Raw genomic sequence first — 26,109 nt, forward strand, 5'->3', positions numbered from 1 at the left:
ATAACTCCACTGAAATGTTGCCACTTATTTTATTTTTAAACCTTTTAAACTTTATTGGTAAAAAAAAAAAATCTGCATATTCCATTCCATTGCAGTTAGATTAAAACAGGAAAACTTATAGAAAAGCAATTATATATATATATATATATATATATATATATATATATATATATATATATATATATATATATATATATATATATATATATATATATATATATATATATATATATATATATATATATATATATACACACACACACACACACACACACACAAGCAATTAGAACAGAACGTTTTGACATCATTAATTCTTTTTAAAAGCACAGAGAAAATGTGGTACTGATCAAGAGGACGCTCTGACCCAGGCTGTGCAAAGGAAAACCCCGGTAACAACAATGTGAATGGATGGATAGTGGAGGGTCTGTGAAAAGTTCAAATTTTACAGCTGGTTTGCTTCTGAAAAGGAATGTTGGAAGAATAAAGACTCAAAAATTAAACAGTGAAAGCTGGCATTAATGCACAGTAAATGTTACAGTCTGAACTGATTAGGGGCAATTTCAAAGTTTGCTCATGAATTCTACCTAGGGAAGAAAACACAAACAAACAAAACGAACAAAATGATTCCTTCAGAAATTGTTTTTGCTAACTGTCATAAAAGCAGATGCTCGTACAGTATTTGCATGTAGTAGAAGAACCAGACATGACAATGAGGAAAAGGAAGTTAGGAAGCCTAAATTAACTTAAACATTACAAACACTGTTCCAATGGAGGCTTGTGTTAGGTTGATTGGCAGAACTTAAAGGAATAGTTCAACCAGGTCTTAAAAGAAACTTAAGTTCTAACACTTAAATCTTGGCGTGCTTCTTTCACAAGGTGGGAATTGGGTTCATTTCAAAGCATTACTTTGCAGTTTCAACAGCTGGACTATTTTTGCATTTTAATTACATTTGAGTTTATGATTTGCTCCACTGTTTCTTAGATTGTCAGACAGCTTGGATTTGTTTCTAACATAGATCATGTTAGTTTTTATCTCTGTTGTTTTCAAAGAAACAAGTGATGGGCTAACATGTTGCATACATTTCTTCTGAGTGACCTTAAAAGCAGCAGGTCATGCTTAATAGAAATCAAAATGGATATAAATACACTGTTTGCAGACATGTATGTGCAGTACATGTATATGAAAAAACGACTTTTTCACAAGACAATGGCGTCAAAAAAAAAATCTGAAAGTTGTTACATCACCAACAAAGAACAGCTGACAAGAGTAAACAAAGAGAAACAGAGTCCATGTTTTTAACCTCACCTTTGTAGAAACAGATGTTATTGTATATCAGCTAAGTACATATTATAGTTAGCAAGAGAGATTGAGAAGCCAGGTCTAAATTTGTTTTTTGGTCAATTTTCATTATCCTGCATTTTCATCTATGTACTCTGGTTCATATATGTGTGCCTCATTATATTATAGAAATCCCTATGTCTCACACAACTGTTTCTTTGTACTTTCAGAGTCATTCTGTAACCATGGAGCAGGAATTTGGTAGATGATGACCCGGCCCCCCCGCAGCTCAGCAGAACAGAAAAGATTATTAGACTCTGTCTTAATAAATTCTGTAACACTGATAGACTCAGAACCAAAGTAGCCCAATGCAACAATTGTCTTACATAGTATGTTTCCCTGTAGAAAATGACAACATACACTAAACACTACAATTACAAGAAAAAAAAAATGAAAACCCATGAAAGATGTTTACAAACAGTACTTTTATTGCAAGTTAACACAACACAACTTTGAAGGAGTGTGTGCTGACTAAACACTAATTCTGTAGTGTTTATAATAGATAGAATCTCCCTCACTTTCTACATTGACCCCACTCAGCCTTTAGGCATCTTCCTGTATTTTATTCTGTCCCTTACTCCATTTCCAAGACCCTTCTGCACCAGCATTTGTAACTATCTTCCATTAGAAGATATAGTGCTGGCTAAGGGCTACATATTGTACATTGTTCTTTATTCACACTGACCCTTTATCTTACAGTTGATTGTGCTTCTCCCCCCCCCCCCCCATTTTTGTTACCCAGTTAATATTGCACCCTGCATTGCTCTATGCCTCCTCTTGCTTGTACTCCATTTCTCCTCCATTTCTCCTGGTATTGCATCCCACAAAAAAACTTGCTTTACTGTTCCCCATTCCTTCGCCTGCCTCAAAGCTCTTCTCTTCCAGAGGTTTGCCAATCCAAGATCCATAACCATGGCTGCTGAGAGCTTGGAAGAACTGCTGTTTAGCTACCTGGAAGGACTGAGCTGACATCTTAGCCTGGGCGTAAGAGGGTAGGGAGAGGAGGTCAGTACGGCCGGACCGCTGGCACAGAGACCGGAACAGACAGAAGAGATTGGACTTTGATACACGAGACACACCCAGTTTGTTCCTAAAGGGGACACAATATAAAAGTTCTTTAGTTAAATATTCATTAAAAAAGTGTGACAGTCATGGAAAACATCATAGTTTGTTTGGTATGGTGTGATGAGGCATTTTTTCCTTCAACTATGCAGCTTTTTCCATTTAGCTTACATCACTGCCTGCAGCTGATTAGGAATAAAGCAGAGCATTTGAGGTTTTCCAAAATATATCTGCTGCCAATGGCTTTTCAGTTAACAGGTTCTGTAATGTACACATAGGTTTGGGGTTTTGGGATGCACATTGCTAACAGAAATGTCAAAACGGATTGACATATCTTTGATGGATCTCTGTAGTATATAAATACTACATACCCATCCAGTTTGCCTTTGGTCCCATCCAGCACTTCTACACTGTACTGGTCTGGAAAGCTCCAGTTTACGCTGGACTCCTTGGTCTTTCCCGTGTGACGTGTCGAGTCATACACACTTACCCTGCCCACCTACAGTCCACCCAGGTGGTGGGGGAGAAGGGATAGGGAGACAGAACATATTTAATCAGGCTAATTTAGCCCTTCAATGTGAGTCAGCAATTCCAAACAGTGTATCTTATGTCAATTAGGGGGGTAGTTTCAAGCCATTTTATTTCATTGTAAGCTACTGAAGTGTTAAAATAAAAGGAAGAACCTGAACTGTGTGCAAGCGACAGGCATTTCGGCCTGTGGTGCAATACTGACCTACCTGCGTTTAACTAATTGATGGATGGACCCAATTTAAAGATGGGCAAAGAAGAAACTGTTCAGGCACAAATAGGATTGCTGGCTACCTAATTGATGAATTTAGTGAGAATAACCTTAATATTGCTGATTAATGTCCACATATGACATTGTCAAACATTTATGTGGTTACCTCTGGGTGGTTTAGTATAAAGGGAGAAGGGAGGCTCTGGGTGAAAGCTGCACCATCTCTGGCTAGCCGACAGCAAACAGCCCGCGTCAGGTGGCCATGGCTGTACAGATATCCTAGCAGATCAGAACACCAAACACAGATTGTAAAACAGAAATTTGAGAAGAGGAGCAATATAAAGTGGGATTTTATTCAATTTCACTAACAATAACTCTGACATTTGTCATAGACTTATTTTACATGCACTTAAGTAACCGGGGTAGTCTGAGAAATCAACTTTCTCGAGTAATCGGGGAACAATGTTTACATGCAATTAAAATTCTGGTTACTGGAAATCTACATGGAGCAGGAGATTAGTGTTGTTTCTCCTCCACCTCTGACTTATTTTAAAAAGCCTGGCGCGCAGATTTTAACTGTATAGTGAAAAAAAACCCTGCTGCTTTCGGACTTGCCTTACTGTGTTTCTCTGTTTTCATGTCACAGCAGAGTGACAGCACAAGAGAAGAGAAATCGGACAGAATCGACATGGGGAAAATCACATTTACCTAATCCCCTACCCGATTTCCTAAACCAGCTTTCCACTGTGACAGTTAAGAATTCTTCTTTCTCGAGAAAGCCGACCATGACTTGGTTATTTAAGTCCATGTAAATGCACAGCCTTCTAACTAGCAATGATAATGATACTGTCATAAACAAGTTTACCGAGTGTGATGGACTTTAGATAGATGGGCTGCAAGAAATGGGTTAGCATTGCCCCCTGTAGGCCTAGCACGTTCCAGCGCAGGATTTTATCACTGCAGCTCATGGTTCTCAGTCTCTCACCATGCTGGATACCGTCCCAGGTGGGCACAATGGCACTTGACTCTACTGGGATGGTGCCCTCACCTGGTTGAATCAACAACGCACATATATTAATACTTACAGACCAGGGTGACAAATTATTTGCTTCTCTGCAATATGCAAAAGTCTACCATTTTCAACTTTGGTTCGAAGCTTGCCCTGTTTAGCATTTTCAAACAGAGGCTGGTGTCCCTCAACTTCATCCCCTGTCTCACTGCAGGACTTATCAAACAGGGCGCCATCCCCACAAGGTGCTGTGCTGTGGATAAAAAAAGAAAAGAGACATGAAACACTGATATAACACACCAAAATAACATGGTGATCAAAAGGAGGAGGAATGACACTGATCCAAACATTAAACATTGATGTGTCTGACTAATGGACAGGATGGGATATAAATGAGAGGTTGGAGGGGAGGTTGAAAATGGAAAAAGAAAAAAAAAATGATAAAGAAAACATCTGATATCCCCACCTGATGTAAAGGTGAAAGGTGATGTCAGATTTGATCCGCAGTTTGTTTTTCTCATCTGGCTCAAATATACTATCATTTGCACCATCATAGTACTTGAGCAGCTCACTGTACAGAAATCTGAGAAGAAACAAGAGGGCGTGTTGAGCTTGAATCTAGTAGACTGGTTCTGGCAAAAGAGTTGAGTATTTTAAAACTCAGAGAGAAAGATCTACTTCTACCGAATAAATCCCCTTCTGGAGATGATTTCAGCATGACAATCATTAACAGTCTCCCCCTTAAGGCTCAGCTCCTCCCCTTTAACACAGCGATTGCCTGACAGAAAAAAGAAACACATTCAACGTCAAACAACACAATGCAACAGCCCTTGGTTCTGCTGTGACCTACTTCCCTTTTACCTTAATCACATACATTAATGTAAATGTAGTGAGAAAGCATGTTCTATAATTCTTTATATATGTCCACCATCATTTTTTCATAGGTTGTTTGCTAAAGGTTAATTACCAGTTCCCAGACTGACAACAGTTCCCAAGCCTTCCCCTTTCCTCATGACAATGGTGGCCAGAATCTTGCGTCCCAGGAGGCTATGCTGGATTCGTGTCGTCAGAGCATTGAAACGCTGGTGACTCAACATTGCTATCTGGTCATGCAATGTGCTCCCACTCACTGGAAGCTAGAGGAAGGGATGAATATAGGACAAACAAAAACAGCAACTATTTAATTTAATATTTGGTAAATATGAGATTTATTTTACTGAGCAACTGAGGATAAGACTGCAGAAACGATCCAAGGAAAATTACATTCGATGTTTGTGTAAAAGCAGGATGCCAAAAAACAAAACAAAAAACAAAAACAAAAACAATGAAGACTTAACATATTAATTTACTACACTGATTGTAATATTGTCATGAAATCAGTTTTGCTCAGGTCAGTAGTGAGTCACAAGCTGTTTACTAGTTAAGCTGAAGCTCTATCTTTCAGCACAGGTGAGTATGGTAAGGAAGTCCTCTAGCTATGCGGCTGCCATTTCCCTCATTCCATCATGTACTGCCTTATGCTGAGTCAGAAAAGCATAATTTTATGATGGTAAATATTCAAGTTTCATGATGGAAAATGTAAAAATTCTGAAAAGTCACTACCTCAGCAGGGATAAGCTCCCCAGTGCGGGCTGCCCTCTCAGCTTCTCCAATCAGAACCCGTAAAGCAGCATCTGCTGCTTCCTGTTTTCCCTGCTTTTTGTTAGATGCACAGACTGGAGGGAACCACCGTCCACCCAGCTTGGCTTGGTAAGTGAACCTAAGGCAAAGACAAAGACTATCAGAAAAGAATCTGACATCTCCCTTTAATTCCCGGGATGCTATGGAAACAATGATGGAATCATAAACAAAAGTCCATTAGTGCATTGGCCATATGTGTAGAATGACACAGAACCACAGAAATTAGTCGATTTATGTTCTATATAACTCCATTATCTTCCTGAGAGAAAAAAAGAACATATTTCCAAAGCCAGGAACATGGTCAGTAGGAGATTTTTATCCAGTGCGTACATGTTAAATGTGAGTGTGTACATACTTAGGTTCATGTGGTGGCCCAGACTGGCTCACCAGGCGGATCTCAGCAGCAAATCCCCGTGCTCTGGCGTACTCCAGAAGACCTGACACTGCATTGTTGTTCAGGTGATTAATGAGGTCCCCAACCCCTGCCTCATGTGCTGCTCGCAACTCATCTGCTGTCAGAGGAGGCAAAAAAGGACATGTTGCCCCAGAAAGACTGCCTTCACTATCAGTAGAGGAGCCCAAAGGCAACTGAGGCTGGAGGAGAGAGACAGAGGGCAGGGTGTGAAGAAACAGAAAAAGTCAACGGTATTAATCCAAAGGAAGCACAACAGTGTGACAGAGGTGACAAAATATTCTCCTTTTGCTTGATTAACCTGTTGCTTCTTCAAAGTCATTCCACTCATTTTGAAGATGTCAAAAAAGAACGCCAATTATTGTAACTTCTCACCTTGTTGACCTGCAGTCTTCCATCAGCCATTAATTCTTTTACCGCCTCCTCTGCTGCCAACTGGCGGGCAGCCTTTTTGCTTGGAGCTGAGGCCTCTGCAAACAAGTTTTCTCCCACTTTTACCCTGTACATGAACCTGAACAAAGGACAGAGAAGATGAAATGGGTGGAAGCAGAGAAAATTTGAGAATTCTTTTGGTTGAAATCAGAGACAATGCCACACATCCTGAGTCAAGGTAACACTAGAGCCTATGTTGTACTAGTGATTAAGACAGCTGCATGTAGTCAGCCAGGCAAGTGGAAAAGAGTGGTAAAAAGCAGATAACACAAATAACGGATCAACCACAGGAAATGTAAAACTACAAAGGAGCTTTATTAAAGAACAAGCAGTTTGGAGAATTCAATACCGTGGGTCATGTGGTGGACCCGCCTGGCCAATGATGATGAATTCGATGGGGTTCCCACTGCGTTGGCTGTACTCCATCAGGACAGAAACTGGATTCTTTCCACCAGGCAGAGAGCGGGAGAGGGGCTGGCAAGGTCTAACCCCCCCCATCCCCATACTCTCTACAGAAGCGGTTCCAAAAACACCCCCCAGGCTTTCAACTGTCACCTGGTACACAGAAAAATAAATATAACATTTCATTACATGCTGATGTTGTAATGTGTTAGACTACAGAGACATGCAGTTGATTGGTAATTCGCACAATAAAAAAAACACTGTTTGGATGTCTCTTTTCACTTGGGAGCAATTTGACATGTTACCAGGTCACATTTAATTTTTTGTCTATCTCATTTATGAACTTGAGAGTAAAAAAGCAAAAAACAAAACATTTCAATTTACACTGCTAAGATGTTTGAACTTTCATCAAGAGTCAAATTTCTTTGTTAAGAGGTCCAGCATTGATTAACTGATATTTAAATGGTTGATGGTACTTTTTGACAAAGTCAAACACAACTTACACTGGTGTCTGGAAGCAGATCTATCACTTGATCCATATTGGCAGTATTTCCATTGTCCCCTGCGTTTGCCCCTCCCTGCATTTCTCCAATGAGAATGCGCAGAGTGGCTGCAGCAGCATCCTTCTTAGCAACCTTCTTATTGGAAGCTTCTGCAACTGGAAACAGCCTCCCATTTAGCATCACCTGCATACGGAATCTGACAGGGAGAGACAACATACAAATGAGACACAGTGATCTGTCAATACATGATTTACTGTGTTGCACACCAAGCAAAGTAATGTGCATTCTTTATTGGCGGCATTGTATGTTCATCATGGTGGGTATCTTCCTAACAGACCTTGATTGACCTTGATAGGTTTTTAACAGATGCTTTACAGAGAGCAGAAACAGCATTGCAAAAACCATTAATAAGACAAAAACACTTCCACAGCCTAAAGTAGCAAAGTTAAATATAGCAAAGACTATATAACAAATACTTAATGTTGATCAATCAGTATCTGACCCACTTAGTAAGATCAGTATTGGGCTGGGTGATACATTTAAATTTAATTTTTGTTTTTGAACAAAGTGAAATATGCCTAAACTGAAAAAGTAGGATTAACTCTGGTTCTCCTGTCATTTAAACAGCAGAGTCAATAATTATCTGGAGTTATGACAGGATTAGCACTACTTCATAACCGTAGTTGATATCTACATCAAAAATTATTTTCACAAATTGTTATTCACAAATTATTTTACATTTTACCTTGTATCAGTTAAAACCTCACACTAACAGAATTGATCATGTCACTAACCTTGGGTCGTGGGAGGGTCCCGTCTGATCGAGGAGCAGGAACTCACAGTTGTGGCCCAGATACTGAGCATATTCCATAAGACCGCTGACAGGATTCTTTAGCCTCACTTCCTGTAATTTGGCCCACAGGTTTTGGGGAGGTGGGGCAGCCACTGACACAGCAACAGTTCCCATGGAATTAGCCTTTTCTGCTGCCAGTTTTTCAGCATCAGTCTCTCTGCGAATGGCATTGAGGAATTCTGGAATATCGTCGGTAATCCACTGTCCTTCATTGGTTTCTTCACCTTGACATAAAGAAAAGGTGGGGGGCTGGAGGGAGGAATGGGGCTGAAAAGAGATAAGCAAAAGGTGAAAGGGTTAATAAAAAAGTCAGATTAGACATCCCAGTTAACCCAAGCTAAATAAATATAGGGAAAAAAAACATCTGATATTCCCATGACAATGTCTTTTTTCCCCATTTAGTCTTTCAACATTTTGCAAAATATATATTTTTTGGTTTCTTCAAGAGGTGATGATAAGATTGATACCGATCTTGTGTCATCTGAAACCGTCAGCTGAAACCGTCTAAAATTGACGTGCAGCAGCTATTTAGTTTAGCATAACATAAATGCTGGAAACAGGAGAAACAATATATATTGTTACAAAATGTAACAAGTACTCTGAACCTTTGTAGATGCTGTGCTGTATTACTTTGCTACAATCAAGTCTTCTGCCATGTCAGATTTTTGATTTCTTTCAATATTCAAAAGAAAGCATTTGCCTTAATGACTGAAAAACACACGGAAACACATAGAAATGTCACCTACCGGTTCACTGTGACTTTGCTCTGGCATCAAGACGTCTAAAGGTGGCAGTGTCTCGAGGGCTGGTATCGGTGGTAGTGGTGATGATGGCAGGAAGATGGGCCTTTTCCCTGTCACACCTCTCCTCATGTCCACCTCTATCTGATTCTGGTCAGCGGGTTTGCTCTTTGCGGCTTTGAGGCTTCTCTCCATCCTCTCTCTGCAGTGGGTGGAGAGCTCCCAGGTAAAAGGGTTGACTTCACTATTCTTAATGACATCACCTTGATTCTCCAGGACATAAAGGGTAGGAGTGACCTGCTTGGCATTCTTAAGACCCAGGTTTTTTGCTATGTTGAGAGCAGTTGCCTCCCGTAAATTCAGAAGATACTGCAGAACTAGTTCCTTGTGTTTTGCCATTGTGGGAAGCTGAATGTCCTGATGAGGGGAGCTGGTAGTGCTGGGATATCTCTCTTTGTGCTGGACTTTTGTGGGTGTCTGTGACTCTTCAGAGTCAGATGATTCTAAAGAAAAGCTGTAAGAAGAACTGGATTCTGTCTCAGAGTCCTCTTCTTTCAAAGGTATCCTGTTTTCTGTCGTTTCTGTTTGTATTTCAACCTTGACTTCAGGTTTTTGCAGGTACTCTGAGCTGACAAGCCAATGGGATGGTGGACTTTCTATTTCCGAATTTAGAACTTCCTTGGCTCTGAGAGTTTCTTTGTAAAGACTCCACTCAGGAGGTGAGAGTCCTTCCTTGGTGGCTTTCTGTGAGCGCTCCAAAGAGTAGAGAGCTCTGTTAACAATCTTTTTGGGCAGACGCAACTTTTTGGCTAACAATTTTGCAGAGATACTCTCACTTGGCTTCAAAGCAGCCAAAGCCCTGTGTACCTGGTCTTGGATGTCTGGAGTGAGATTAATGTTAACTTTACTTGAGCATGAATTTGTTGAGTTGCTGGAGGAAGAATGCCTGTCGAATCTTTCTCTTCCCTTAAGCCGGTCTTGATAAAGTGACAAATTCTTAAAATTGTCACACACGGAGTCTGCTTGGTTGCACCATTGTTTGTTCGAGTACTGGTGGTGAGTTTTAGCTTGTAAGTGGTTTTGATTAAAGTATCGAGGTCCTGTTTGTCCTCGTGGACCTCCTGCAAAACTCTGGTCCTGGTTATACCCACCTCTACCCCTTGGGCTGATGTTGGGATTGGTATACCTATTGTATGATGACTGGGATGGGTACAAAGAACTAGATGGCCTACTGAGCACCCCCCCTGCACCCTCTCCCCTCAACCCTTCTCGCAGACTGGATCTGAACTGAGGTGCTTCAGAGGTGTGACCTCTGAGGAACTCTACCTGTTGGCAATGAAATGAATTGGGACCTGGACTGGCACTGTAATGTGAGCTGCTGAGGGAGACAGGTTTAGGGCCAACTTTATTGTGGCCTGGTATTGGTGGAGCAGAGGCTACAAGAGGTTGGGCAGAGGGCTGTATGGGCACTACTGTAGGGGTGGGGCTGTTATAGTAATCAGAACATGGGATCTGGTTTGCGCCAGTTCTGGGACCGAATGAGTTTGGACCAGGTCTGCAGTAATTCTGTTTGGCTTGGGGGTGGGTTGGTGGATGCCTGTGGAAGTGTTCGTTGGAAGACCCGCCTCTACCTCTGCTCATAGCGCAGTGGGTGAGATTGAAGGGGGTCGGTGCAGCTGGCTTTGCAGCTTCTGTATGACTGTACGTCCTTCAGCACAAACAGCAGGCCCTGACATATAGACCAGGGCAGGCCAATGTCACACTGGAAAAACCTTAAGAACAAACAAATTACACTGTTAGAAAAGAATTTTAAAAAATACACGACTAACAGTAAGATAATTCAGCAGTAAAAAAAGTATAGGCAACAGCCTGGAAGATCAGAAAAACTGTCATTCTGGTCAAAAAGAAGTTTAGGCTAACCACTGAGTCGCTCAAGTGTCCTTGCTCTGTACTGACCCCAAAGATACCTTTATTTATATCCTCCCACACCTGTTCATTTCCTGAAATGCATTTTTAAAAAAATGTGCTTTATGTGCTGAACTCTAAAACATGATACATAACACTGTGTGTATCCTCAAATTGTAAAGTATCCAGTCTGCACAGTGACATACTGTCTCTCCTGTCGCACTGAAACTTAATCCCAGGGTAAAAGGATGGGGATTAATAATTCAGATTTTCACGTGACCATTCAATTTTATTTCTGGCCTTACAAATTATTACCGGATTTGGATCAATAGCAGAGGGAAAGGTGAGAATGGTGTAGACAAGGTGAGCAGTTCCAAAGGACACAAGAACACAAAGCTGGGAAAACAATGTTCTTAGATGACATCCTGGGCTAAAATTATTTAATTACTAGAAAGCTTTGCTGAGCTTGGTTATATCTTTCTCCAAACACTTGTAGAACCATGAGCAAAAATGTTCATAAAGTAGAAATATAGATCCTAAAAGACTCCATAAGTCCAGAATACCAATAATGTTCTATGGTACAGCAAACACTGATTAAGCCTCAAGTATCTAACATCATATCTAACAACACTCAATAATGTACATATTAGTGTGGTTGACAAGAAGAAGACACCGAGTATTGAGGTGGATTTCATCCCCTCTGGCCCAGTCAGTATCACTGGTGTGTCACACAGTGCTGAGCCAGCCTGAACTCTGCCACATTATTAAATAACACCATAGTGTTGGTTCATCAAAGTAACAGAGGACGACAGAACTGGGAGCCCTGGGGCTAAACGGGGATGGGGCTTAATCATCTTGACCCTAATGCAAGGCAACAGTTGACAGCCAAAATAACAACTATGTTTTTAAAAATCCAGTCATTATGTTCCCCTCTGTTTTGAGCGTGGGCAGAGGCATAAACAAGCCATCTCACAACTGATGAATCAACTCTTTTGCACGGTTTATGCTGTCATGACAAGAAACAGCTAAATATCACCAATGTACAGTTTGAGGAACGCTCTACTTCACAGTGTCCTTGGTGTCCCCTGACGTTGTTTGCTTAGCATTGCGGAAATCTGGTACATCCAGGTGCACACTCAACATGTGCATGCAGGACACAATATAAACTCGCAGCACAGAGCTCAGAGCGATGTTAATCATACCTATAGTTGTCCAGACGCAAATAGCAGCAGTTAAAAAGTAGAAAATGTCCACGATGCCGCTCCTACAGCTTCCTACTGATCTGATGCCTTGAACAGAAGCTTGCAAAGATAAAATAATAATAATAAGTAGGCGCGGGAGGTAAGCACGAAACCTGCTGTAGATTAGAATGACTATATTATGTATATACTATATGACTATATTACTATACTCTGCAATGTTAGTTCCTTCTGTGAAATGGCAAGTGTTTTCCCAGCAAGGTTTCTTCCGCTTTGGATGAGCTGTCCAGGTCTGGTCCACAGCGTCCACAATGAAAGAACCAGGTTTTGGCGCTGCTTTAATAATGTTGTCCTAACGGTTGGAAAAAAGATTGCTACACGGTTACGGTTATGGAAATTAAGGTGGAAAATCCGCTGTAACTTTAGTAAGAAAAACAAAACAGCGGTTAAAAAAAAAAGAAGTTAAGTTTCGATTTCCTTTCTGAGGAAAGTTAGTTTCTCCCGGGTCACGTGACCCGTGGAGCCCAATCGAGGTAACACTATATAGCCTGCAGTCTATGGGACACAGTCACGTGTGCAGACGTCTCGATAAGGTGTTACAGGGTAATAAGAAGGACAGCTCTTCTGCGCTGATATAATGTTGAAGAGGTCGCCCTGCGATGCAATTCAATCAGCGAGTTACTGTACAGCCACAAGGACACTGTGGCAGAGGACATCACATGCCCAGATCAGATTCTCACATTAAAAATACAACGGAGGAGGTAAAATGATGGAGACGGATGGCAATGTGTAAAGTCAGGCAGGTACACACATCAATGCAAATACGCTTAGCTCTTGTAAAGGGATTGTGTAAAATAACAGGAGTACTATAACGTGATGCTCACTATTAAATACAAGTGTATCATATATTTGTGTGCCTAAGAAAATATCATTCAGCAGAACAGTTACACCATTGAGACCTTCAATCGCATTAAATAGGATGGGATAAAAGTGATTTCCAACTACTTAGTTTTCAAATATGCTGTCCATTTAATACAGTTAAACTTGACCAACATGTGTTTACAGTTGCATATCTTAGGTACAAGTGTGCCATGTTACATTACAACATACTGACATGCCACTAACAGTCAATATTACAATAACTATTAAGCCACAGCTTTAGGACACAAACACGTAACTGTTAAACCAGTTTCACATTTGGCATTCTTTGTCCCCTTGTTCTGGACACAAACTCTTGAGAAGGCTAAATATTTAACAGAATAGCTTAGCTTTTATAAAAACCAAAAACCCTACGCAAACCCGAAAGCAAAATTATTTTCTTAGAAACACGTGCCTTTCTCATAAGTTTGGACATTTTAAATAAACGTTCCATCGAAGAGTCGATACAAATGAATGAGACCTTGCCACAGTTTTTTTTTTTTTGCCATTTTATAAATGTATACAACAGGACAAAGAAGCAAGACACATATAAACCACAAATATATAAAAAAATAAGCGTATGTGAAACGATCTGTGTCGGTTTCTACAAGTCTATCGTTATTCTATAAAGGCGTGGAAAAGCCGTGATCCTCGAGGGATCTTTCTGTTTTCTAAATATCGCTGCCCTACCCACTGCCCCTCTCCTCTCCTTCCTCCTGTCTGAAAGAACACACATGATCCCATAAAAGTTACTCAGCAGTGGGTAGTGCAAGGATGGATGGAAAACAAGCAGTGCTGCGGCCCTCGAGGACCCTGCTTTGAGAAACAGTCAACGTCTTTCTGAAATGTTACTAAATCCATCGAGACTGGGGCTCTTCTCGATATGTTCCTGTCCGTGTTACTGTAAAAGCCAAAATAAATATCAAAATAGACCGCCGGCAGCACCTAAATCATTCCTTCTCAACCTAACGTTAGCTAGCATGCTAGCTCGGCACTAACAGCAGTACAACGCACTGGCACTGCACCATTTCCAATTATCGTTTGCACCACAACTACTGTCCTGTCTCGTAACACTCAACACTCCGATTACTCCTCATGTAGACCATAACAAAGAGATTTAGGAGCTCGCACACAATACCTTAACTCGCAGCGTTTAAATTTCGTGGGCCTCTAGTCCCGTGTAATATTGTAATGCAGCGATAGAAACAATCAAAGAAGTGATGCGCTCAGAAATGACAGTGATCGTACGCGACAACAAACAAACAACAGTCGCATTTGAGTGACGTATACACATTGGCAAGGTTCGAATATGTTTTACTTGTATCCTTCACATATTGTACCAAATCGGGTTCAATAACTACGTAAGTTCATGCATTTAGTGTTTAAACCATATATATAGTTTTAAATTCCACAGTAGCGCTGCAAAGCAACTAAAATTAAGCTATACTCTACTGAAATCCCTATTTGCATCATTACCTATTTAGAAAGCATTGTTTTCAAAGGAAATTGATAGGTATAGAATATTATTGAATATTTATAGAATATAGAATATAGATAGAATAGTTTTTTTGTTTTTGTAGGTTTTAGTTGTAAAAAATGTTTACTAAAACAACATAAAACCCATCGTCCATACATTGCAGAGTTAGTATGATAAATAAAAACTGCAATCAAACCAAATGCAATCCATTAAAATTAAGAAGAAAACAAGGTAAACAAAATTTAGGTGGGACCATATATTTTTTTAAGCTATATAAGAAAATTATTGATCACTAGGATATGGTAAACACGTTCAGGGTTTCAGGACCACACTGGCAAAGCACTGCTACATTATGATTGAGAGATTTCTGTGAGAGTGTGTAAAATAATTTGCATTGGAGTTTTATTTTAATAAAATAATGTGCTCATTATGAGCTATGGACTATGCAGTGAGGTTTTGCAATTTGTGGTCATATCCAGTGTGTGTCAGCATTTCTCTGTGAATGTGCTGGTTTCAGATTTGACTTAATAAAGCAATGTAGGTTTTAAAAATTGATGCTAAAAATACAATAGAAAGTAGGAGGGTAAATACTTAAAATGTGTTCAACAGATGAACATTTCTTTTGCTCTATGTCACTAGACTGCATATACAAGAAAAAATGTTTAGTTTCTTACATCTATCTTATTCTGTTTTCTTCCTGCAGGCTGTGACACCTACATGGCTTACATAATCCCATTACCTGAATGGTACCCCATATTCAAAGATTCCCCAGAAATGAAAAGCCTCTCTCCAGCAGCAGTGAATACATTCATGGTAAAATGAAACAGGGTGAGTGAAATTTGATGACAGATGATGGGTAAATGCATATTAAAGTCTGCAGGAACACTGTAGATAAGCAGAGTAGCATGAAGGGTGAGTTTTAGCTTTAGGTCAGTGTCTGCCCACCTCCCAGAATGTGATGGACTCTAACACATAGCATCTCCCTCTTCAAAGGAATATAAGGTTCACTGCATTTCTCACCCACTCTGTCTTTCCTGCTCTCTCTTCCTCTCCCTTTCTCCTCCTTTCCCTGCTCCACCACTGGTGGAATCACACTCTCTTCATTTCTTTTCAACAACGTCTTTCTGTTCAGACCCTAATTTCTATCTCAGCCTCCCTCCTTTTCTGTCTATTTCTTCCTCTTTCAGTGTTTCCCTGTTAATACAGATGAATACAGTATGTGGCAGGCTGTGGCTCTTTGGCTGTTGGTACTTGCGACTCTGCTTCAAGGTGAGTGACTTTCATTGGTGCTTTAAGTGAGACCGTACTGAACAAGTGTGTTTTTTTGCATGTCTATAAATACTGTGTGCTCTGCTATATCTGTGCCGCTAAGTACTGTTCCTAATAACTGTGCAGCTAGTTTGTGTGCAGCCAGACTGAAAAAAATAGATTTTTTTATGATGAGCAAGCATCAGTATGAAATATTTATCTTTGTTGCAGATTACATAGCAGTGCATTTTTGTGATAGATAGATAGATAGATAGATAGATAGATAGATAGATAGATAGATAGATAGATAGATAGACAGACAAACTGTGCGTGCTGTGAGAAAGGGGAGAGTGATTATAAAGCTGCTATTAGACATAGGGACTATTATTCTTACCACATTTACTGTGGCATTCCTACTCTGTAGCTTGAATAGTATCAGGTACAGTTTGACTACAGACTGTCATTGTGGAGCAGTTCTGAGGGTATAATTAGTTTTGACCCATTTCAGTGTGCCTTTTATATCCAATGATGATAGCTTTCCCTCCCCACACCAAAGTGATTGCCTTGTGGAGAATAAATTAAGGGTAAATCAAAGCCTTTGGTGGAGTTGTTTGGCGATGAGAGAAAGTTCACTGCTCTCGTCGCTGAGAGTGTTGGGTGTGTGTGTCTGTCTGGGGTTTTTCGGTGTTTAATAGCCCCACTATTTCCTGCATAGAATGAAACTGACATTTTAATGGTGGAGCGCTGGAAAGGCTCTGACTGCTAATGATCAGAGATGTAATTGATTAGGTGGAGCACAATTCTTTCACTTGGCTCTGCTCTTTCTTTTCAACCTGGTTTCTATCCTCCCCTTTTTTTCTTTCATACCTATTGAATCTGTTAGTCTCTCCCTATGTCCCATGTTATCAAATAAACATCTTTGTACTAATTTAGGGGAAAATCCTTTCCATCCTTTTTAAATCTTTTCCGTCTACCTCTTGCTGTACCTCCAAACTCTCCCCTCAGTTTTACCTGTTTCTAGCATAAATATGTACCACTCCTCTGTTAATCAGCCTCATTCACCAGGCCTACAATTTCTACACCTGCAAACTATTATTGTAATCGCACCTTTTTTGGCTATTGCTTTATCTGTAATGCTCTCACACTAATTTGTGTGCTGCATACACTTAATTAAGTAATAACAATCTAATAGATTGATAGGAAGCCAAAAACACATGGACCATAAATTAAAGACCAAGTGCAACGTTATTTACATAGAAAGACTTTTGGTAGTTTGAGTAATAAGCTTGGAATACAGCTGAATATGCAAAGCTACCTGTTTTTTACTTTATGTTATTGTAATATTTCTAGTGATAAAAACGAATGACAGGGCAGCTCCCCAGACATGAAGAGCCTGCCTCCAACATGTCAGCTGATTATTTTTAGAAGTTATTTCATTAAAAAAAAAAATTGTCTTTCTTGATATAATTGGCAACTTTGATTGAAAGAAAAAGTAAACCTTGTCACAAGGAGCTGAGGAAGAAAAGTGAAACGTTTCAACCTGTTGTCACTGTCAGCTGTTCTAAAAGAAACACATTTATGAGAAAAATTGCCACTTTCCTTAAATCAGTGTGATAATATCTCTCTGAAAATCTATGACATAGAAAGGGAACAGTTTATGTCTATACCAAAACTGTGGTGTCACTTCTGGGGAGCTGTTATCGACCTTTATTACTACAAATAATAGTAATAAAGTAAAAAAAATGGTAATTTGACTTAACAGCTCTGTCCTATGGTTATTACCAAAAACTACCTTGTGTGTTTCTGGGTAATAACTGTAGCTCTTGGTGTGTGTTTTTAGCCTCCCATCACCTTTAAAAAATAGATGGCTAAAATCCATTATATTCATTATTTGTACCAAACTGTTACCTGGATACTACTTTAGTAATTAGCATACATTTATTTTGTCATTTTTTATAATCAATACAATAACCCTGTTACATTGTTATTAAAATATTTATCACCCACTACATTGTTATTACTGAGATATATCTCCTATTACCATGTTATCATGTAGACAATAAACATATACCTTGTTACTTCTGAAATATTACTTTATCTACTCTAAGTGCTAACATTCTCCATCTTCTCTTCTCCATTAACCTGTGTCCTCCTCCTTCCTATTTTCAGTATCTGTGCAGGGTCCTCACCAGCGTTTTCTGCTCAGGGAGCTTATGAGGGACTATAACCCCATGGAGAGACCAGTGGCCAATGACTCCCAAACTCTGACTGTTCACTTCTCCTTTACTCTAATGCAGGTTATGGATGTGGTATGCATGGCACATAATTGCACTCCTATAGTCACACAATATAAACAAATAGGAAATATACTCCTTAGTAAGTTAAAGTGACGGTTCACAAGTTCATCTTAATGAAGTACTCTCAAGCAAGCTAGCTGTGGATTAGACCTGCAACACTTCAGAGGAATTTTGAGTAATTTTTCCTTAGAGAACTGCTTCAACTCCATGTTCTTAGGACATCTGGTGTGATTAACTCTCTTGACGTTTTCCTCAGGATCTCTAAAGGGTTGAGTATTGTGTTCTGACTGGGCCAATTCAAAATTTTGTGTCTCTGAAGCCATACTGCAGTGTTTAGGGTCATTGTCCTGCTGCATCACCCAGCTTTCACAGTGATCTTGACTGGGTACCCACTTGTATAGAGAATAGCCACAATACTAAATTGTCTTTATTTATAGACAACATGTCTAACTGTGAACTGATTTACATCTACACTGAGATATTTCTCTGTAACTCTTTCCAGCTACATGCAAATCAGCAACTCTTGATTATAGGTCTTCTAAGATCTCTTTTTTTGTAGCATCAGCCCACATCAGCTGATGCTACTTGTTGTTTGCCCACTGAAACCGTTTGAGTGTTTTTATAAGTCACAGTAGGTCTTAACAACACCTCCATTCTGTTTTTCATTGACTGGACTCCAGGTTTGCTAACACCTGACTTCAATTGATGTTTAGTGTTGTCATTACTTTTTCCACCTATATGTAATGATCCCACAGTCATGAGATCATGACTGTGGTTTATCAGCTAAGAAATATTGTGTTTGTTGATATTTGTGACTTTGGTGAAGATTAGATTGCATTCATGACCAATTTATGCAGAAAACCTGAAAACTGCTAACAGTGACATTACTTTTTCATGCAACTGTATTTTCTTATTCACTTTGTGCTTTGCCAGGATGAAAAGAATCAGATCCTCACCACAAATGCCTGGCTGCAGATGGTGAGTGTAATGAATAACATTAATATATTAATATTGATTTTTGCTGTGAAAATCTTTTTGTTTGCTCTTTTTTCCTTTGCCGAAACAAACACACAGTATCGACGCAGAGGCTTGTTGGGTTTCAGTGTCATTATAGTAGACACTTCAGCAGGGCGACTAAGGACTTTGGAAATCCAGTGCAGATTCCTTCCACAACATATAGGGTCATATTATGAAAATCCCAATAACTGGGGAAATGGAGGCTGTTTCATTAGCTAATTAACTCAAGCCCTATTTCTTTAGCCCAACATGGTAAAGTCTTTAAAAGACTTGAAAAACTGCCAAAACATCTGCTAAACAGGGAACAAAGACTTTAGTAAGGGCAGCAGTGGGGACCCCCTTCAGATAGACATGCAGAATGGCAGTGGGTAGTGTCTGAGTATTTTTTGTGAAACCAGAGTTGTGCTTGTTTCTCTCAGCAGTGGTATGACCACTATCTCCAGTGGAATCAGTCAGAGTATCCTGGAGTTAAGAACCTTCGTTTCACCCCTGACCAGGTCTGGACACCTGATATATTGCTTTACAACAGGTGTGTGAAATATAATCACAAACACGCACAGGAAATCTGCTAAACTCTAATCTTCTTATCAAGTCTTACCAGTGTTTTATGCTCCTTTAGTGCTCATGATAAATTTGATGCCACCTTTAAGACCAATGTGCTAGTTAACTCCAGTGGCTTCTGTGAATATCTGCCTCCAGGTGAGTTTTTATGAATCAATACGTAGTGAGGTTTTTCTCAAAACACCACAAGTTCAGTCATTCTGCACACGTACAATCTTACTCATATTGCAGCAAATCACTGCTTGGAATTTTTAATGCAATCAAATATTTTCTTTTTCACCTGCATTAAATAACATTTTAATCATGTTTGGCTTCCCTCTCGAGGTCTCGAGACATTACTTGCCCTTTATTTCATAATTTCTGTAAATATGTCTTTATCTTTCAAGGAATATTTATCAGCACATGTGACGTTGATGTGCGATGGTTCCCATTTGACATCCAGCGCTGTGAACTGAAATTTGGTTCTTGGACATTTGATGGCTGGCTGCTGGACATCCAAATGAAGGACGCAGATGTGTCAGGATACATGCCCAATGGAGAGTGGGACCTACTGGGTAAGAAGGGTGGCTGAGGCTGTGACACAGTGTTGCTTAGTAACTGTGCTTACATTACAGACATACAGTACTATACCTAGAAAGACCTATAGAATTAGATTTATAATTAGATGTATAATAACACCTTAGCATGAAGTAACTAAATACTTTATTAAAATGGGAATATGGTTTTAGCTTTAATGTTTATTCTTTTATGTGCAGAAAGTAATTATTGCAGAAAGAAGCACTGATTTTAATTAGTCAGGCATTTTTTTCTATACTTTTCTATATTTCAGCTCTGTTCAATAACATCTTTTTATGACGCCGGTCGAACACCAGACATTTCTTCATAAGCGTCTCAGTTCACAGCACTTCTCATCTCATTTCCGTCTTAGTCAAAATATTCAATCACTGTGACATAAATACAATTTTTATAAAAATACAGTTTTTTTGTGTTGTTTTCTTGCTTTTTGTACCCACAATGGTGTTTTCTGCATTATACTGTAATGTTGCTGCATCTGTATCTTTCCCAATTCTGTCAGAGGTCCCTGGAGGTCGTAATGAGGTTTTCTATGACTGCTGTGCAGAGCCCTACCCCGATGTTACCTTTGTGGTGACATTACGGAGAAGGACCTTGTTTTATGCTCTCAACCTCCTCATCCCCTGTGTGCTCCTCTCCTCCATGACCCTGCTGGTTTTCCTGCTTCCAGCCAACTCTGGCGAGAAGATCAGCCTTGGTAAGGAATAATGAGAGGAACAAGGAGAAGAACGGGAGTGAGAGATGGTATGACAAGGATTACTGGTTATGAGGTGTATCTGCTGAACACATATTTTTCAAAACAACTTTACTGGAATCAGCTTTTACCATTTATCTGGTGTCAGGAGGACTCGATTACAGGGAAGCAGAGATAGGGAAAAGATGAGAACAGAAAAGGCGTGAGGGAGGATGAGAGTAAAATTGAATTAGTTTTCCTAGGAGTGTCATAAAGACAGATGATTGTGGTGTGAAGTCAAGTGCAGCATACCAACTATACTGTTCTGTTAAGAATTCTCAAGTACTTTCTTCTCTTAAGGATTTTCTTTTTTTTTCTTTGCAACCCACAACTCCCTGTTGTCATGTGTCTGCCTCTAGGCATCACAGTTCTGCTTTCTCTGACTGTCTTTATGCTGATGGTAGCAGAGATTATGCCCGCCACTTCCGATTCTGTTCCACTCATTGGTCAGTATTTATTTTCTTCTATAGCATGTGTACATCTGTTTGTGGGTGTTTTTTGGGGGGGCTTCATAGCACATAGATTGTCATCATGTATGAGTGAAACCTGTTCTGCCACAGGTCAGTACTTTGCCAGCACCATGGTCATTGTTGGGATGTCAGTAGTAGCTACAGTCATCGTCCTTCAGTTCCATCACCACAGCCCCAACAATGGACACATGCCAAGCTGGGTAAGTCCTTATAATAATGCAATAATACAATTAACTTATGGAGCAATACCATCTATATTAAAAACAAAATTACAACCCCAATTCTAAAGAAGTTGGGACGATGTGTAAAATGTAAATAAAAAGAGAATGCAATGATTTGCAAATTTCATCAACCCATATTTTAGTCCCAACAGTGAAAGTGAAAAGTGCTTTTCAGTAATTAAGAAGTGATAAAGTAAAGACTTGTACTTTACTGCAGTATTCTTAAAGTAGTAAAACTAGAAGGGAGTTTTACTGACATAGCAATTAAAATTAAAAATTAAAATTAAAATTAAAAAGAACAAACACAAAGAACTTTAGCTAGAATTATTTGAAAAATACGACTAGCAGTATTAATGGGTGAAAATGGTCTGTGCTGTTTAATTTTCTCTTCAGTATCAGCATGTTCTTGTCTGTCAGGTGAACTTGGTTCTATTGCAGTGGATTCCTTGGTTCCTGCGGATGAAACGTCCAGGTGAGGGACCGGACACTGCTCTTTCCAACAGCCAGGCAGACTGTCAGAGCAAGACCCTTTCCTCTCCTACCACCACCACCATCCTCACCCCAGTGCCATCCAACTTCCCCCAGAACCTCAACTCGCTGCAGGCCAGCCTCGCCCAGCTCAACCACCCTCTGTCACACTCATCGCTGCACAGACCAAACTCTCAGGTTGTTATTCCTCCTAATCCCAGCCATAGAGACACCAGTACCAATACACTCCCCCAGCCTAATGGTCACTTGCCTTACATGGGCTTCCAGACCTTTCAGACCACAGCAGAGCTGGATCCAGTTCAGAGGAACAGGAATGCCAGTCATGGGAGGGTTAACATGGGACTTGGTGGAGGGGAAGGGGAGGGAGCAGTGGCAATAGGAGGAGCAAATGGAGACACACCAGTCCATCACCAAATCATATCCTCAAAGTATGGGAGCACCTCACAGGAACCTTCAGTTTCCCCAGACCCAGACCCATCAACCACATCCCCAGGGCCATGCGGCTTAGAGACTGGGGTTGGAGCAGGGAGATCGTCTGCCATGCATACTCATAGTAGTGTGATTCGATCTGTGGCAGTGGACAACCAGCTGCAGGCCCTTCTGGTGGAGGTACAGTTCTTAGTTGAACGTGTTCGAGAGCAGGACCGGCAGCTGAGTTTAGCAGAGCAGTGGCAGTTTGCTGCAGCAGTCATTGATCGCTTGTGCCTTGTGGGATTCAGTGTTTTCAACATCATCTGTACCATTGCTATTCTCATGGCAGCACCCAACTTTGGAGAAGCACTGTCAAAAGACTTCCTCTGAGAGACAGATATTTGAGAGAGAAGGGAATGTTAAGGAGAATACAGATAAGGATTTGTTGGAAGCACTAGTGGTGTTAAAGACACTAGGACATACAGCAGCAAATATTTTCTATGGATAGAGACGACGGTGACACAATTTGAGTGGACTTCCAAATGTGAGAAAAATGTAGAGGATACCTGACCCTGCTTATATTTACTCTTTTCCCCAAAGGTTTCTGTGGATTTATTTGACATTTCAATGATGGTTTGTGGAGAAACAGTTAAAATCATCAGTTAATATTTAAAGATTTAATAGGAAATGGATAGTTTTATGGTGAGAATCCTAAAGGAAAATCGTCCCATAGTTAACATGCTCACTGGGAAGCATGACTTTATTAAACTGACTAAAGTGACTTTACTAAAGCATTTGTACTGTGGGGGATACAGCATGAAATTGCTTTGGAAGTGATGTCCTGCATGAAAACGATCAAAGAGCCATTTAGAATTTAACATATATGTGAAACTGACTAAATCTACTGTTTGCTGATTTTGTAATGTTTCTCCGTGCTGGACACAAAAGGAGTTTTGTGATTTCAGTACAGGACATTTTTTCTCTGCTCTCCGGTGTTCACACTTTCCCAAATATAAATCATACCTCAGGACACACATTTTGTAACCACTGAGTTTTTTTTCCTCAAAAACGTTGGATTTTCAATTTAGTTTTCAATTTTGTCAAGGCTTTGATTTAGTAGGATGTCAAAAATCATTTTAATAAGAATTTTCCCACATAAATGAATGGTAATAACCCTGAACATAGAAAAAAGAAAACATCTATCACTCAATTTCTTTGTCCTTTAACAATCATTCCAGCTTCAGATTAAACTGTAATTCTGAAAATTAAGCAGAAAACCTATTAACATCCCAAAAAAGCCCCCAGCAGGGATATTTTTAATGTATGTCAGTAACCTTGTGTAATAGTCTAATATCATATCAGGAAAAGTCTGGACTGCTCCTGTTTCTTGGAGCTAGTGCTTATCTGTACAAGCTAAGACACTGCTAAGACAAATGTTTTAAAATGTCAATATTATTGTCTTTCTGTGCAGGAAGAGTGAGGTTCAGATGTTCTCTGAAAAACAGAATAGACTTCAATTCAAGTTAGTTTCCCAATAATCTTTTCATGAAACTGATAAATAGAAACCATGACAAACATTCCGCAGAAGAGAATTGGGTGTCCCAGACTGAGTAGTCAACCTGTGGAATAAACTCGTCTTATTTTATTCTTTAGACATGCCTTAGATTTTCTATGGTGTGCCACACCTTTCCTGATCAGTGTTTCCGCAAAGATGCAGAAATAGAAGGCAGCAGGAGTTAAGGATGAGCAAGGCATAGGAAAGGTTGTTATAGACTGAAGTAATGAACCACAGCAATAAAGGGCAAAAAGTAGAAGGAGAGAGAAATTGAGGTGAAGGGAGGGCTTTGCAGAAGCACAGGGACGGAGAGGCTGCAGAATAAAAGAGACGACAGAACCATCCATGGATGAGAGAAACAGAACCAGGCGAGCAAAATGTGCTGAGAAAGCAGATAAGGACCAATAAAGTTTTTAACTGATTTCTCATTAACAAGAGAGGGATAGGAGGAGAGTGAGAGGAAAGACAAGGAGGAGGAGGGGAGTTAACCCCCTTCCCCCCTGGGATGCTGCTGCTGCTGCTGCTAAACTGTACTCAGACCAGCATTTAGGGGTGAATGGCTATACATTCTGGATTGTCAGAGCTTGCCTTCGATCTTGGCAAACATTCCCATGTAAAATTATATATAAAGCAATTTATGATGATTAAATTTGGCTAATTGATGTTTTGGCAAAACCGCACTCCCTCTTTCAGTCCAGAGGCTATTAATTTGGATTTCTTCATTGTGAAAACAGTATGCACTGACCTACTGAGCTCTTTATGCCTGTATGACTGGTAGAGCTGCTGAGAGATGCAAACAAACCAGATAGTTAAACTAAGGCCCCTCCTCCTCTAGTGACTCAGTCATCCACTCTATGTTGACAGATCCTGCAGAGAAGAAGCAAACCGACTCATGCAAAACAGAGGAGCATGCAGTAAGCAGGAGAGTGAGATGCAGAAAATGTGTCTCTGGTATCTTAAAGGCCACTGCAAAGTGTGGATGCAGTGGTTGCACTAATTGACACATGCAGGCACGGACACACAGCGCTGCAAAAACACTAACCCACTCACACATCAAATAGTAAAGTAAGGACCCTGCTGCAGACCTAAGGGAGTAACGACACACACGCATTGCACTCATTTCTGTGGATGTATGTGGAAAAGTAGGAGGGTGAGAATATTTAAGGACATAATAGATTAAATGATTATCTGCATTTTAAGAGTTCATTAAAATGTCTAAGAACTACTGTAGAGAACAAAAAAATAATAACATGATATTGCAATATATTTTTGGTTTACATACCTATTTCACGTCTGTCAGCTTTTCAGTTTGGTAGTGGAAAGGGTTGGGAACATCCCAGACAGGTTACTAACCCATTTTAAGTTTTCAACAAGTGACTGCAGTCCTCCTGACAGGAAGTATTAGCAAGGCAGGTTAAATTTTTAAAGATTAATCTCAATTTCAGTATCAAAGGCTACTTTTTGTTTTGGGAATATTTTATTTTTATTTAAATATCCTGAATGCTGCAATACACATCATGCTTGCTCATCACCTAATGCAATGTTGTACAAAAGTTAACAACACTGATGTTTGATAATTTAAAAAAAATATATATTAGTCTTTTAGGACAGGACTCTGGCCCAAACATGTTTTCTTTTCAGAATTCAGTTGGTCCAAGATTTTATCCCTCACCACCAAGTCAATAGATTTTAATTACTAGGTGCAGACACTCGATGTAGGTTGATATGGAATAGCCATTTTGCTGCCATTGGGTAATTGTCTCCCAGATCTCATTAAAAGAGGTTGGAGATGAAGAGAGAAGAGGAAGGCAAAGAAGAGAATTAAGATAATGTACAGTGGGTACACAAAGGGAGAGTGGGATTA

At 39.9% G+C, this 26,109-nt stretch overlaps 2 protein-coding genes across 16 annotated transcripts; one reads left to right on the top strand and one right to left on the bottom strand.

The window, feature by feature from the left end:
- Positions 1 to 1,742: 1,742 nt before the first annotated feature.
- Positions 1,743 to 14,454, bottom strand: adar (adenosine deaminase RNA specific). Of its 4 annotated transcripts, none has more exons than XM_067509299.1 (16): positions 14,332 to 14,454; positions 9,178 to 10,943; positions 8,373 to 8,698; positions 7,579 to 7,774; positions 7,023 to 7,228; positions 6,617 to 6,752; positions 6,185 to 6,423; positions 5,752 to 5,908; positions 5,117 to 5,285; positions 4,834 to 4,927; positions 4,616 to 4,732; positions 4,275 to 4,402; positions 4,006 to 4,188; positions 3,307 to 3,419; positions 2,773 to 2,900; positions 1,743 to 2,429 (listed from the first exon to the last, which is right to left on the bottom strand). In XM_067509299.1, exons 2-16 carry the CDS (start codon positions 10,810 to 10,812, stop codon positions 2,105 to 2,107), a joined length of 4,152 nt encoding a protein of 1,383 aa, XP_067365400.1. In that variant the 5' UTR covers positions 10,813 to 10,943; positions 14,332 to 14,454; the 3' UTR covers positions 1,743 to 2,104. The 4 variants fall into 4 exon arrangements, with proteins under 4 accessions (XP_067365400.1, XP_067365399.1, XP_067365401.1 ...); XM_067509298.1 differs by lacking the exon at positions 14,332 to 14,454 and adding an exon at positions 12,279 to 12,377; XM_067509300.1 differs by lacking the exon at positions 14,332 to 14,454 and adding an exon at positions 11,283 to 12,098.
- Positions 12,294 to 25,988, top strand: LOC137129896 (neuronal acetylcholine receptor subunit alpha-7-like). 12 transcript variants are annotated; one of them, XM_067509311.1, is made up of 12 exons: positions 12,868 to 13,036; positions 15,374 to 15,498; positions 15,803 to 15,939; positions 18,088 to 18,227; positions 19,149 to 19,193; positions 19,655 to 19,761; positions 19,852 to 19,931; positions 20,180 to 20,347; positions 20,869 to 21,063; positions 21,459 to 21,545; positions 21,660 to 21,769; positions 22,208 to 25,983. In XM_067509311.1, the coding sequence occupies exons 3-12, from the start codon at positions 15,888 to 15,890 to the stop codon at positions 23,078 to 23,080; spliced, it is 1,857 nt and encodes a 618-aa protein (XP_067365412.1). In that variant the 5' UTR covers positions 12,868 to 13,036; positions 15,374 to 15,498; positions 15,803 to 15,887; the 3' UTR covers positions 23,081 to 25,983. The 12 variants fall into 12 exon arrangements, with proteins under 12 accessions (XP_067365404.1, XP_067365409.1, XP_067365408.1 ...); XM_067509313.1 differs by having other exon boundaries at positions 18,088 to 18,215; XM_067509309.1 differs by having other exon boundaries at positions 12,869 to 13,036; positions 19,652 to 19,761; positions 22,208 to 25,982.
- Positions 25,989 to 26,109: the final 121 nt, after the last annotated feature.

This window comes from Channa argus, chromosome 7 (genome assembly GCF_033026475.1).
Source record: "Channa argus isolate prfri chromosome 7, Channa argus male v1.0, whole genome shotgun sequence".
In the NCBI taxonomy this organism is placed as follows: Eukaryota; Metazoa; Chordata; class Actinopteri; order Anabantiformes; family Channidae; genus Channa; species Channa argus.

Excerpts from the sequence above, each read along its gene's own strand:
- adar (XM_067509299.1), bottom strand. The coding sequence starts at position 10,812 with ATGAGCAGAGGTAGAGGCGGGTCTTCCAACGAACACTTCCACAGGCAT. Across the intron at positions 7,775-8,372 it reads GGACCCTCCCACGACCCAAG|ATTCCGTATGCAGGTGATGC; the intron begins GTTAGTGACATG and ends TCTCCCTGTCAG. Across the intron at positions 4,403-4,615 it reads ACCTTTCACCTTTACATCAG|CACAGCACCTTGTGGGGATG; the intron begins GTGGGGATATCA and ends TTTTATCCACAG.
- LOC137129896 (XM_067509303.1), top strand. The coding sequence starts at position 15,414 with ATGGTACCCCATATTCAAAGATTCCCCAGAAATGAAAAGCCTCTCTCC. Across the intron at positions 19,762-19,851 it reads GATATATTGCTTTACAACAG|TGCTCATGATAAATTTGATG; the intron begins GTGTGTGAAATA and ends ATGCTCCTTTAG. Across the intron at positions 19,932-20,179 it reads CTGTGAATATCTGCCTCCAG|GAATATTTATCAGCACATGT; the intron begins GTGAGTTTTTAT and ends TTATCTTTCAAG.